The sequence below is a fragment of the Ixodes scapularis genome, unplaced genomic scaffold (genome assembly GCF_016920785.2).
Source record: "Ixodes scapularis isolate PalLabHiFi unplaced genomic scaffold, ASM1692078v2 PGA_scaffold0__279_contigs__length_252992795, whole genome shotgun sequence".
In the NCBI taxonomy this organism is placed as follows: Eukaryota; Metazoa; Arthropoda; class Arachnida; order Ixodida; family Ixodidae; genus Ixodes; species Ixodes scapularis.
The window spans coordinates 101,949,239-101,964,137 of record NW_024609835.1 but is presented as its reverse complement, the minus strand read 5'-3'; the positions used below and the strand labels follow the sequence as shown (position 1 = coordinate 101,964,137).

Here is a 14,899-nt window from a genome sequence, read left to right as displayed (position 1 = left end):
ACCTACAAGCAGGAATGAGGGAAAAAAACTTCAACAGTCCTGTTTAAGCAAGTCCGCGTACACGTCGGGGAAGGGGCCGCGGTTGGTATTGCATGCTGATGAGTCACTCGGATGAACCATGATTCCACGAACCTGCGTGGACCCCACCTTTGTTCGCGCGCCAGAGTGGACGCATTCTCAAAGTCGAAACAGTGACCCGTATTCCAACAATGGTCTACGAGTTCCGTCTTCGCTCTTGTCGCATGCTTGGCCTTCGCCACGTCCCTTTTGTGTTCGTTTAAGCGAGTGCAGCGCTTCCGGCCTGTCTCCCCAATGTAGGATGCGTCACAGTCTAGACAATTCACTTTATACACAACACCGCACTGGGACTCTGGGGGGGGGGGGGGGGGGGGGTGTAATCTTTAGGTTTAGAAATGAGGTCACGTAGTTTACGATGGGGTTTGAAAGCAGTACGGTTATTCAAAGGGGCGAGGGCCCTGCGAATAGACTCAGAAACACCTCTCAAATAGGGTATTGTTACTTGCCCTGTCCTAAGTCGTCCATTATCCTGACTTCTTCTTTGCCCCATCTGTTTGCGCGTTATCAATAAAACGTTTCGGATAATTCCGCTTCATCAACAAGTCAACAATAACAGCATCTTCAGAAGCGCGCAATTGAGGATTAGAAGAAATGCGTTCGGACCGATGTAGTAAGGTTTTTACGACAGCCCTTTTATGTTCGACAGAATGGTGCGAGTTAAAGTTTAAGAGGTTGCCTGTATCGCAAGCTTTGCGGTACACTGTTGTATCTAAGCGACCGTTACTATTTCGGAACACATTAACATCCAGAAAAGGCAGCGCACCGTTCTGTTCAACTTCATGTGTGAATTGGATTGATGATTCAACGTTGTATAAAGCTAAATGAAAGTCAGCAACATAGTCCTTGTTTAAAATGACAAAAGTGTCGTCCACATAACGCTTGTAAAACCCTATCGGGAGCATACTCTGTTCAACGACAGTTTCCTCCACATACTCCATAACCAGATTTGCCATTGTAACAGAAATTGGGTTACCCATTGGACATCCTTCAATTTGGTGATAAATTTGTCCGCGAAACGTAAAATGCGATTGTTTAAGACAAAAACGCAGCAAAATTACAATATCATCCACCGTTAACGATGTGCGTGATGGGAGGCTGTCATCCCTACGTAGGCGTGTTTCGGCTACCTCAACAGCCCGAGAGGTAGGGACATTCGTGAAAAAGGACACAACATCAAATGAAACCATTATGTCGTCTTCGTCTAGGACGTGATCCCGAACCAGGCCCACGAATTCTTGGGAATTCCGTACTGTTAAACCATTTTTACCTGTGACCGGAGTGATGAGTTCGACCAGATATTTTGACAGATTGTACGTCGGAGACCCAATAAATGAAACAATAGGACGCAACGGGCACTCGGGCTTGTGAATTTTGGGGAGACCGTACAATTTAGGTGTAGACCCGTCAGAAGAAAAAAGACGACGGTACATGGCATCGTCTAGGCGTTTCTTCTTTTTAGATCGCGGAGGTGATCAACAAGGGATCTCTCAGATTTAGGAGTGGGGTCCCGGGGTAACGTCACAAAATGCGCTGTGTCGTCAAGAATTACCTGCATATTTTCATAGTAACTTTCTTTATCGAGGATAACAGTGCCTTTTCCCTTGTCAGCTGTAAGAAAAATAATTGATTGATCCGATTTAAGATACCGTAGTGCCGACTCATGATTTATATCTTAAACATTTTGTTTTGTTTTAGTGCATTATAAATAGAGAATAAATGTAGATCGCAGGAGCCTCCCGGAGAGAATGAGAAATTAAGATTGAAATCAGGGGAAAACTTCCTTTGTGGATTATTTTTGTTTTTAGAAAATAAGAAACCTACCAAGTTGAATTTCTAGAATTTTGCTAGAAAGCGCGATAGTAGTACAGGATACAAATATTGAGATATATATCCGCAAATGGTGACTGCACATTTGTTGATCTCAAGCAATCTGCTTTAAGAGTATACAATATCTCTGCACTGCCATAAGCCATCAATGCCGAAGAAAAATATTTCGTAAAAAGGCCTGTGTTATTTTGTCTTATTTTTTGCGAAATCTTGTTCGTTCATCGCTACTTGACATAGATTAGTGCGGGACCAGGTTCTGCTACTTTAAAATTCTGCCTGATAATTTATTTATTAAACGATGAACCTTTCCCTTGTCATACTTGTTTGAGGAATAGGATGCACCCCATTACCTCAAGTACCTCAGTTTAAAAAAAAAGACAGAAGGATCCAGGAAACCGTGAACATAATGCTACTCGCTTTCGAAAAAAAAAAACCACAAAAAGCATGTTCATTTCATTTGGAAAATGCGTTTATACAACCTTAGACATTTTTACATATTTCAAGAAACAAATTGAAGTTGATAAAATATTTAAGGAAGAGTAGCCATTTTTTTATGTGTTTTAATAATAAATGAAGTGATCCTTTTCATAGAATCGTCTTCCCGTGCTATGTTCCCAATGCGCTGTTGAAACGCATCAATCATATAGGGGACTGTAGTGGACATGTAAGTACCATTCCCATTTTAAATGAAGCATTGCAAGTGGTAAATCGACCCTAGGAATCGGAATGTTGACGGAAATCAAAAAGGTCAGGCATATATTTAAAGGCAGGTCTGGAGTAATCAGGGTTTTGAAATAATTGATTCCAATAAAAAAGTGTAGTCCTCAAAATGGGAGATTCTTTTGGCAAAAACCAGTTTTTCTAAGAAAGAGGCCTCATGCCCATGAAGAGCAAAGCTGCAACCGCGTAATTAAATTATACAGGGTGTTTATGGGAAGGCTTCCTAGGACATCTAAGAAGTAGGGTGGTTGAGAAAAACTGAACTTTATCCGGGAACAAACTGCAAGCCACGGCGAACGTCAAGGACTGCAAAAAAGCAAACCAATTAGCTAAATAATTTAACGAAACTTTACTAGTAAAAACTTTAATTCGCGAAAATAAACGTATAGATACAATGAGAAACTAGACTCCGTTTCACCTTCAGTGCGAGCGCAGCGGACGCTACGAGTAATACCAGCCAATCCAGCGTGGGGAGAGTGTCATGTGACCTTGAGCTCCCTGTGTCCCTCTGCCCAACCGGCAGGTCACGCGATTTTCTCCCGGCGCTGGATCGGCTGGGGTGGCCTGTGGTGTGCACTGCGCTCAGACTGAAGGTGGAACGGAGTATAGTTGAGCATAACTGAAAACCACCATATAATCTCACTTTTAAAAATCAAACTTTTTTTTTATGGTGTTCAAGAAAAAAGTATTATTTTGTGCGCGCTTTTAGGTTTTTTGGTTTTATATAGTAGCGTATCAATGCTCCAAAGGTCCTGGTCCTCACTGGCCAAGTCGCGCAACGCAGGTACGCCATACTTTCTACCGTCCTACGAGGGAGGGGAGGCCGTAGTTTCGCGCCTCGGCCATCGGGGAACAGGACTGCTGGGGCAAAGATATTTTCCGATAGTATCGTGCCTGGAAAACGTGTCCAACTGCGTTTACCGCGTCCAAAAAAAGAGGTCCCTCGATTTCTGCCCGATGACGTCATACAAATTTCACACTGTCGCCGGCCGGTATCCTAGCGGCGTCACAGCAGCGGTGGTTCGTGTGACAGACGCCTGTTCTGCTGCAGGTCGCTTTCTTGTGTGGCAGGTCACGGAAGCTTTGGCAGCCAGGGGTTGGGACGCCGTAATCACAGTGACCCTCGTGTTTGCTTCTGCTTTTTCCCGGAGCTTCTACGACCAACCACCATGATCGGGACATCCGGCAGCAGGCCACTCTGGCTTCTGTGATGTCGTTTGTTGCCACTTTGGGACCCTTTTTGATGTATGGGCAGCATAGGACGCTAAACAGACCAATTGTAGACGCGCTCCAAGTACCGCGCGTATAGATCCCCAAAACCGAAAAACGCGTCCAATTTTTTTAACACCATAAAATGCTGCTTTTGCCATAAATCTTTCTAAAAGGAGCGCATTTAGTGGTGTTCATGATGTTTATCAGTGGAACCAGGTATGCATTTCACTAATTAAAAAGTTTATTTAAAAAGCTCATTTAAATGTTGGGCGAATGAGTTTTTTTTTTCAATTCATGACGTGCGCTGTGGCGGGCAGGTTGTTCCAGAAAGATTATTTTAACTGACCTTTTTCTAGATTTTAAAAGCCTTCGCCGAAACACCCGATATAGTCGGGACATAATGGATTCTGCCCACAAAGCAACAAAACATAACTCTCCGCTCTAAAACCTTATACGCCAAAGCGGATTGGACATTGATGAACCTTTATCTTTTTGGGTACCGATCAATAAAAAAAAATTAAAAAAAAAAGATTCTGCAGGATCTATGCCGAGGTCGGGAGGTTATGCATTTGTATCCAGGGGCGTACCGACGCCCTTTTTCTTTGGAAATTCCGCGTCTAGGTCGCAATCTCGCTAGCTATTTTAATATTGAAAAATTATATTGGACATCTAACGGCGCAAGTAACCTCGCTGAAGCACCAGTTTCTGCCACCGATTTCCCCACATCAATCACATCATTTGAGAAACAAGAAATATATACTTACCATCTAATATAAATGAAAAAAAATGTTTCTTGTTTATATCAATGAAAAGGTGCTGGACTATGTTGTTGTTTTTTTTATTGGAAATCTATATAGACCTATATTTGCAGATGTGCCACATAAACGTCCTTGATCGACGGGGAGCAAGCTCAATACTGTACGAGTGCGTGAGAGCCTAATAACGCCCAAATATGCTTCCCATGTTCCTGTTCAAAACTTCAGACCTACAGGGTTTAACACCATTAAGAGAAACGCTCCAGGCATGATGTGCGATACCAGGAGAGCGTTTATGTCAGTACACGTTTCGTCGGGCAGTCACCAGCTTGTATTACGGTGACTCCAGTATGAAAACGAAACTGCAACGAACCCGTAAGAATAGAAAACCTGTTTTTGTCTGTTATAGGCAACACAAGGATATCAGGCTAGTATAACACGAGGGAAATAAAATGATTGAAATAATTAATCGCTAGATCTGCATAAAACGAGTGTGCAATAATTGAGCTTCGTTATATTTTTTGTCTTCTAATGGTGCGCCCTAAATAACAATATTACAAAAATACCTTAAAGTTGTACATTTGTTTTTAATGTTGTAATCATAACGGGAATTTAATTTTCACTATAAATGAAACACATATGAAGCTTGATTGTTAAGACAAGTAATGTATATAGGCAAAATAGAAACAATTTTTACAGCGTTGGAGAAATGGATTGGACGCAATTTAACCTGACCGCACGTATCAGTTCGTAAACTTATCGCTCTGGGATTTACTACAGAGGTGCTCAAAGCTAGTGCATTCATTAATTGAGTGTATGAATATATAAACCCTCGGAGAAAATAAAATCTGGTTTTGTCTGTGGAAAATTATCCCTAAGACTTTTATCTCAGAATCATCAGAAAATCGTCGTGGGCTATTTTGGCATCCACTACGATTATAAAAATTTGTGAAATGAAAAGAAAGTAGAGTTGGCTTACCTATATTTTACTTTATATGGCCCAAATAAGCGCCACAGTAACACATCATATCTTAGTATTCATGCAAATTATATTGAAAATGTATCCTTTTTATATTTCTTTATTTACTCGGGTGAGTCAATCTTTCCATAATTTTAGTGAAAGTTCCAAACAACTTCAGGCACCTCTATGCTAAATGCCAGCGCGATACGTTAAGAAACCAATTTATGCGGTCAGTTTAAAATTCGTTCGATCCATTTCGCCCACGCTGTAGTAATAGAGAAAATATGGAAGGGCTCAATAAAGTATAACTACTTGCGACCATAAATCTTCACCTTTCTATCAACTAATGAAGCTAGCAATTTTTAGAACGTATTCTATAACGCTGTTTTTTATTTGTAAAAAAATAAAAGCAGAGGTATCCTTAGCATTGCAAAATAATAAAAATAAAGGCAGTTTATAATTCCCTGAAATGCCGAATTAGAGCCCAGCTCTTGAGAAGGAGGAGGGGAGGGTACGGAGAGGAGGGTATGCCCCCTTCTCCTCCGTACGCTCCCTTCCTCCCCTCCTCCTCCTTTCCATCATCATCCTCCCCTCCTCTTCCTCTTCTCCTGCCTTCCTCCTCTTCCCTTCATTCTCCCCCTACTCCTCCTTTTCCACCTCCCTCCCTTCCCTTCCTTCCTGCTCCCTCTTGACGTCACTAGTGATCATTATGGTGTCACTTCCGACGCTCGTGAAGGCCTCCTAAAGGTCACTGTGAAGGTCGTGACCTTCGTCCTGACCTTCACTTGTGACCTTCTTGACGTCACTCGTGACCCTCGTGACGGCCTCATAAAGGTCACGGTGAAGGTCGCGACCTTCGCGGTGACCTTCACAAGTGACCTTCGTTACGCCACTCGTGACGTCACTCGTGAACCTCGTTACTGCCTCGTGAAGGTCATGGTGACCTTCACGAGGCAGTAACCTTCACAAGCGACCTTCGTGACGGTTACTGAAGGTCGCCCGTGAAGGTCACGTTGTGACCTTCACGAGCGACCTTCGTGACGCCACTCATGACCTCACTCGTGACTCTCGTGACGGCCTCGGGAAGCTCATTGTGAAGATCATGACCTTCGTCATGACCTACACGATTGACTTTCGTGACGTCAAGAGTGACCTTCGCGACATCACTTGTGACCCTCGTGACGTCACACGTGACGTCGCGCGTAACGTCATTAGGGAGTTTTAGAATAACATACGCATTTTTAGCGCACGCTAGCGCTAAATTTAGCGTTTGGGTTAGCGCACTCCACGGAGGAAAGTTTTAGAATAGCGTTTCTCCGGCGCGACGCAAAAGCCCAAGTTTCTCGCGCTTGCAACGCCACCAAGATAAAATCATTTTAACTCCGCTCGTCTTGGCTTTAGCCAATTTCTCATAACAAATCCACCTTGGAGGAGTGCAAAGACTTAGCGTACACACGCAATTTCTGAAAATAGCGTGCGCTAAAATAGTGCACACAAAGCGCAAAACTTGCTTAGCGTTCGGCGCATGAGCAGTGGCGACGACGGTATTCTAAAGCTCCATATTATGAGAAACGTCCCATACTGCAACGCGAGGTTACGCCGACGGCGACGGCGACCCCGCTAAAGCCGGGAGCAAGCGCCTAAAAGCTGCGCTCTAAGATATATATATATATATATATATATATATATATATATATATATATATATATGTTATATAGTCTTCCTGATGAAGGCCGGACTCCGGCCGAAACGTCGAAGATTAAATCGTCCGTTGTTGCTGTTTTTCACTAGGGGTTTCTTTCTTCTCAGTTATATATATATATATATATATATATATATATATATATATATATTAAAGTGCCCCCACCGTTACGGATCCTGCTTATATTCCTTTTTAAGGAGGGTCACGGGTTTCTTTTACCTGAAGGAAAATAAATACCCTGCTTCACACGCGTTCTGAATGAAGTATCTTTTCACCAGATATTAGGGCGCCTGCCGCGTAAAACGTCAGTAGAGAAACTTATAAACTTAACAAAATACAATCGGGGGGACACATTTAAGGCCCGTTCACTCTTGCAACCGAGTACGACCGAGGGAGACCCGTTGTTTTTTCAAAGGGCTTTGAGAAACGTGTGTTGTCCCGTGTGGTAACGTCCGCGGACAAAAATAATATAATCACTTCATCGCAATTCGGATTTCGTAAAGGCCGGTCTACAGAGCTGACTCTTCTGGAACAAAGCGAATGTATTTTGTGTAGCTTTGAGTCTAAGCATATGACGCTTGGCATTTTCGTTGATTTTACGAAAGTCTTTTTTTGTTTAAACCATGACTTGCTGATAAAGAAACTTGAAAGGTGCGAATCAAACTCTGCAGATGTTCATTAGTTGCAGCCAAGCTAACGCTTTAATGATCAACGTGAACAAGACAAAGGCTATTTTGTTTCAACTGAAGAATAAAAATGAAGCTATTACGAGAGATATCGTTGTGAATTCAAGAAAACTAGAAGTTTTGACCAGTTTTAAGACACTTGGAGTTGTTTTCACGCAACATATGACTTGGGATGAACATCTAAACCATATTTTGATAAAGCTCTTACGTGTGATTGGCATAATGTATCATCACCGCTCCATTTTTCAAAAAAAAGTGCCAAATTGTTAATCAAAAACTCGTTATTTCGTTCACATATATAATATTGTCACCTCGTCGGGGAAATACTACAATGGCAAATTTGAACAAGGTGCTTAAGCCACAAAAGAATATGCTGCGAATAATATGTAATGTTTCATGTGATTACCCTAGTAAACCTCTGTTGACTAAGTTAATTATTTACATATTTACAATAACTATAAGTATCGGTTATGTCTAAGTTATAGGTCTGAAACAAAAAAAAAATAATGTTATCAATCTTAGTGAACTAGCATCCTTGTCACTGAAGTTGGCAACATATCACACTCGTAGCCTAGACAACTGGAAATTCCCCAGTTGTCGAACAACATATGGTGAGCAAATGCTGTCAAACGTGCTTCCGACCGTACGTAATTACCTCAATACTCATAATAATGATCCTTTTACATCAACAGTAAAATATATCAAAGAATTATTTTTCTTGTAGGGTGAATTGCATAGCAATGATTAAGTAAATATTCCACTCAATGCCCTCATTTATAAGTTACAGTTATATCCATTGTGAATGAATATAGTGGATGAGTATAGTATTACATAGTCGTGCTATATTATCTTGAATCTTGAACCCTTGAATGTCATGAATGTCTTGAACCCGTGAATTTGCACTTTTTTTTTAGTAAACCCTCTCTTTAGCAGAACTAATTTATCTGCTACATTGGAACGCTATACATTGATTTACTGACCTGCGTATTTGTTTAAATTTTTTTTAAATTTTGTTTCTTTATTTAGAAAGTGATGCATTTCTTTTGTGACCTGCCGCTGCTGCCGACTGAGAAAAAAAGCTGAAAAAATGCAGCCTTTTTTTCTCAGTCACCTTCCATCATGTACTTGCACTTGATGAAGAAATAAACATTATTATTATTAGAATTTCTTAGGACTAGAGAACACACTGGCACTCTTGCCCCATCTACGTGGTGACCCTGAAACTGCATTTCACAAGAGCGAAGGTTTTGGGGGATTTCCTAGATCAAAGGTGCATAATACCTATACGATAGGCTCGTTTATAACTATGACAAAAGTTTTTCGAGCGAAGAAAGAAAATATAATGCGCGAGAGAAATAGAAATAATGCCGGAGCGCCAAGTTTACATTACTAACACAATAGATGGCGCTAGTGTGTCCTCTCGTTGTAAAAGATAATAGGTTCCAAGGCGCCCGGCATTAAGAGGTCGCAATTGTGTGAACGGGCCTTTAGGTAGAAATTTATAACATTTACCGTGAGCCGTGTATTTTAAGAATGAATTTTTGAGCGTGCGTCCCCATATTTTGGCGCTGCTCTTCTTCCTCACGTGGACATCTGCGGAGAGCTCAAAAACCCTGACCACCTATATTTTCATTCCCAAGAATTGTAGCGAGCTTTCTTGTGTAATCATCGAGACGAATAAAAACGTACTGTAGTCAAGAAGTTGAACTCGCCGCCCTAGAGATATCCCCTTTTGCTTGTTTGGTATGTACTTATACAAGATTATCTTATCAATCGTGACTGCTGGCCGGCAAAATGGTTAAAAATGCCTTTGTTGCCTGTGGCTACAAACATTGCCTTATTTCTTATGTTAATTTGATAAACGCGATTTCAATTATCTAGTATTTAATTATATTTATATTTTTACTAGCGCAACCTTTTGTGGATTTGTTGTTTCCTTTTTGCTGATATAAACATATATCTCGGGAATAACGACCATTGTGAGCCGAATAATTGAAGCAACTTCACCTGAGAAATTTACTTTCTTAGGAAATTGCTTTATAGTGCTTACAATTAAGGTCTTGAAGAATTCCTTTCTTTTCGAAGCTCCGCCAAATCTTGTTATCGCTTCGGGCTACATCACTAAGCTTTTCCATTTCTGTTTTTGTGCTTATTGTCTCGCCCTTTTCATTAGCGAACGTCACCGACAGGTCGGAAGACGATTGCCGACGTACCCGCAATTAAAGAAACTCCCCGCCTTCTTCTAATCAGGGGCTTTGTTCCACACATATCGTTTTAGTTCTCGAAAAGAAGGTTCGATTAAGTGGAATTTTATTTTGAGGATTTTCGAAAGCGATTTCTATGTCGGTGGCAGTATTAATTTATTTTGGTTTTGCAAGTGTTTTCCCGGTTGAGACATCCAGAATGCCCAACAGTATAATTTTTCTGAGGTTCTTTTCGTCCTAGTTCTATAGGACTATGTTCGCATCATGCTAGTTTTCAGTAAAAAACATTTCCGATTTTAAAATACTCGCACGACTGGTATTCTTAAATTCTACTCGTGAACTCGCGACGCAAATAGAAATCGCGCTGTAAGTTAAAAAAATGCAAAAAAATTTTTATAGCATTTTGGAATATAATAACGTTTCATTTATGATCACGACCTTTGTGCATTAAAGAAAATTACCACGGTTTATATTCTCTAGACTGGTGTTTGGCGAAAACGGAAGACCAAGAGAAATGAGTCCAAAAGCACTTTTATTTCACAATACAATTTTTTTATTCCTCATTTTGCAAAATGAAATGTACCAAGTTCAAGCGTGGCGAAGGTACCACTTACTTGCATCACTTCTTCGCATCTGCGTCCGGGTGTTTCCCTACGGTTGTCAAATTTTTACTCCGTGACGTCAGCTCCACACATGTCCGCCAACAGTGCCAGTCCGAAATACCCCAACAACAAAACTTGAAGATTGTTTTGATGTAGATTGCTGGAAGGGTTTAATGAGCCGCATACAGTGATTAGACCGGGTCCTTTGACGGTGTGATCAGTATATGAAGTTAGAAGCCTTGAAACATTTTTTTACAAGCATGGTGCTATTCCAGAAGACAGTTCATAATATGAATATGTAATTTAGAGTCTCAGCAAATATTGTGAAAACTTTTATTACAGGTAACGTTAATTTTGTACAAATATTGCACCTAGAAGAGAAAACATTGGTTTTACACCTTTAAGAAACTGTTCTCTCTGACCGTGTATTAAAATACTTAAGAATAAGACTATAAAAAGTTTTAATCAAGAATAGGTTTGGGGTTTTGAATATAATAAATGGCATTATAAGAACGACAGGCTGGGGACAAGCTCCTTGTAGTTACGTCACAAGTGAGCTTCAGAATTCTATTAACTTATTAACCGAGCCGCTTTCAGAGATAACTACGTTCACCTGTGAAATAATGTTTGCCAATATATACAGTCATCTTGGATGACCGGATGGTAATATTGGCCAATTAAAAGATATGACATAGCTTTTTCTTTTTAAAATCATAAAGAAGCAAACAAAATTGTGGGATCTAAGCGATCGCGGTTTTTTTAAATAGTTCTTATTTTCTTTCAGCCAAAATGCGCTGGCTTACCGAAAAGAAAAAAGCCAAACCCATAGCCGGATGTAAAATGCGTCAGAATCACTTCAAACTCAATATGCTAAGTAGAAGCACTTTCCGAAAGAATAAATATAGACATATAAAAAAGACACTAAATGTTGGAATTATGCACGCTCTTAAACGTCTTCGCTAAGTGAAACATTAAAAGTTCTTAACTTTGGTAAAGTTGTTGAAACATATGTCCTCGTCTGTGCCGTTTTCTTTTTTTAGTAAGTTTCTATTGAAATATCAAATTTTGAAGATATATAGAGAGAGCGCATAGTGAACTAGACCCATTTTTATGGCGTACAAACGGGTGTTTTTATGTGTTTTTTTTTAAGTTCTGAGTGTAAAGACAAACGTTCTGAGGAAGCAATGAGGCACACTTTAAGCTTTAACTTTAAGCTTTAACAGCTTGCTCATGAAGAAGGTGGCTAATTTTGTGATATGTTTTCGTTTGTGTCTTATATGACTTTACATATAGTAAATTATGATTAACAATTTTAAGATTAAAGCCACTTTATGATAGAAATATATATTTCCAAGATTAAAAAGGGACGAGGTTGCTTATACTTTGTCAAATGTCAGGAAATGCACGGTGACCGCCGCAATTTAATACCTTAATTTGAGAAAAATGTAAAACAATATGTAGAGTATAATGGTAAATGTAAAAACCACTCACCTGGTTTTTTCTGATAATATGGAAGTATGCCATTTTGTTCGTTTATTATATACCATGGAAGGACGCACCAACAACAGTTAACTCCTGCATCGTTCAACATATCCTGGTTGCTTCGGTTGCAACCATTGAATATTAAGTGTTCTTTTTGGGTTGACTGTCACTTTTTGTGCCATTTAATATTTTATAAGCTTGTATCTTAGCTGCACAATTGTTTTGACCTGTTTAGATATTATTCCCCTGAGATAATTATTATTTATAGGTTTATAATTTTTTACAATGTTCCTAAGATAATTTATTAAAGTATACATACGTGACTCCAGCCAAATAACGCAATGCAAATGCGACTTATCAATAAAATGCGACATTTTGTACATTTCTAAAGCTGTCTACTTGCGAAGCTTGAAAACTTTATACAGAATCGAGTTACGTGCTTCTTTATCAAAAATTCAAAATCAAGTGCAGAAAGTTTTCGTCGTGGTTCAACACTGCCATCACACACATACACACTTGAAGTGACATTCACGGATTGGTAAAGCAAGCTTAGCAAGCTTTGTTTAAGTAAGTACGCTTAAATTTACAACGTTTACAAATGGTTATTAGTTCCAACGCAGGAGACGCCCAGCGTAGAACGTCGATGCACCACGCCACCCGGAAGCTGTTTCTTGTTGCACGCGTCCCGGAACGCGCGGCGCCGAAACGTACCGCTCCGGCTTTCTTTTTTGTTGTCACTGTAGCTCAGGGGCAACAGGTGCACCCCCTTAAACAGGTGGCTGTGGTTACTTGAGTGGAATTTATTTTTTCCTCTGCGTGTTTTGGTGTGGCGTTCGGAGGATGGACTTTGTTAAATCGAAGGAGAAGAAAGTCGGTTTTAGACCGTGGATTGTAAAGGTTTCGCGTTTGCCTCGAAGCAACAAGGTATAATAGTTTGATCATTTCTTCCAAGGTGCATCCTTCCTGATGAAAGCATGTGTAGCCTCAGCAAGTGTAGGATGTTGGAAAACATTCCGTTTCCTTTGTGGGCGTGATAGAACGGGGCGAAGCTTTGATATTGCTTGCATTAACTTCCGGACGTAGGATGCGGGATGTACGTATGGTTTGTTTTTTTTGTGCATCATGATGTCTACGATTTCATCCCCTTATGTTTTACTTGTCTAGGTATGTAGGCATTTATGTGATGTATGTATGGCGTGTTGCATGTATAGTGTGTTATTTATGCTGATTCACCAGTTATAATATTTGCATTATCATTACTTGATTATTACTTGACCCGGTATATATATTTTTGTGTGTTTATGTCTGTATTATTGTCACTCTACCTCTTCGTCGGTTAGACTTTAAATATTCTGCTATGGTTAGAGTGATTATTTAGTTTGAATTTTATTGTGTACTCTATGTCAAGTGCTGGGGGGCAGGGGCCTGTCAAGCTGCAACTGCAGCTTTTTTCCCTGCTCTCCACACACCTTTTGAGTAAAAAAAACGATTATATTATATTATATTAACTTGGGGACGTATGATGCGGGATCCACGCCCTCTGGTATAGCGGGTGGCTCGATCATGTCCGCAGGCAGACGGAGCCGAGCACCGTAGTTGAGGCCAGCCACCCTACTCTCAAGGTCAGGTTTAAGCGTTGAACGCTACCCAAACAGCAAGTTGTCAATCTAGGCATTGGTACACGACTGCATACGAAGTGCTGATTTTATCTGCTTACGAAGGCGTTTCACGATCGGGCCGTTTGCTACAGGATGGTAAGATGTTGTGCGCGTTCGGGAGCAGCAGAGAAGAGACGTGAGTTGGCGGAAGAGAACGAACTCAAATTGGCGTCCTCGATTGGTCGTCACCGTGGAAGGTACTCCGAAATGGCTTACCCAGGTGAATATAAAAGTTCTGGCTGCCTTCTCGACTCTTATGTTCTCTGTTATATATGTGACGAAAGCTATCGCCACCTATGTTGCGACATTGTGTTCAAACTGGACACTGGATCAGATGAGAACCTAATTTCAACGGGGCAGTCCAGAAGGTGCCGGATCCCCCACCATTTAACAGCCCTGGTGCCTGTGTGACCACTTACACCGGTGAGCCGTTGCCACTACGTGGAGAGTGCTTTCTAAGATGCAGCGTAACTGGCACATCGGTAACACTGAAGTTCTGCATAGTTGGCATATCAACTGCTGCCATCTTGGGTTTGGATGCTTGCCGGGAGCTGAAGCTAATACAACTCAACAAACTCAACTACTGCAACTCGTTTCATGGCACTGCAGGAAGGGATGACACACCAGAGTGCATCACTGATGAGTACAAGAATCTCTTTGGAGAAGGAACAGGTCGTCTCCCTGGAGAGTTCACAATAACTCTAAAAGAAAATGCACAGCCAGTCATTTTGGCACCCCGAACGATCCCATCAGCCATGGAAGACAAGGTCAAGCAGGAACTGCAGCGCTTGGAAGATGAGCATTCGATTGCTAAGGTCACTGAGCCCACTGACTGGGTCAGCCCGATTGTCATCGTAACCAAGATAAATGGCTCTATGCGGATTTGCTTAGACCCGCTTAAACTTAATAAAGCAATCAAATGTCGCCGCATTGCCAAATGCCAACGTTTGCAACTCTCCTCTCAAAGTGACGTGGATCAATGGTGTACACTCTACTGGATGTTTCTCATGCC

At 40.9% G+C, this 14,899-nt stretch overlaps 1 protein-coding gene across 1 annotated transcript in view; it reads right to left on the bottom strand.

The window, feature by feature from the left end:
- The window catches only part of LOC120847930, a 45,396-nt gene extending 30,983 nt beyond the window's left edge, over positions 1 to 14,413 (bottom strand). The window contains exon 1 of the mRNA XM_040219863.1: positions 14,307 to 14,413. Within this exon, the coding sequence (XP_040075797.1) occupies positions 14,307 to 14,413 (107 nt within the window). The remainder of the gene's footprint in view (positions 1 to 14,306) is intronic.
- Between the last annotated feature and the right edge of the window lie 486 nt (positions 14,414 to 14,899).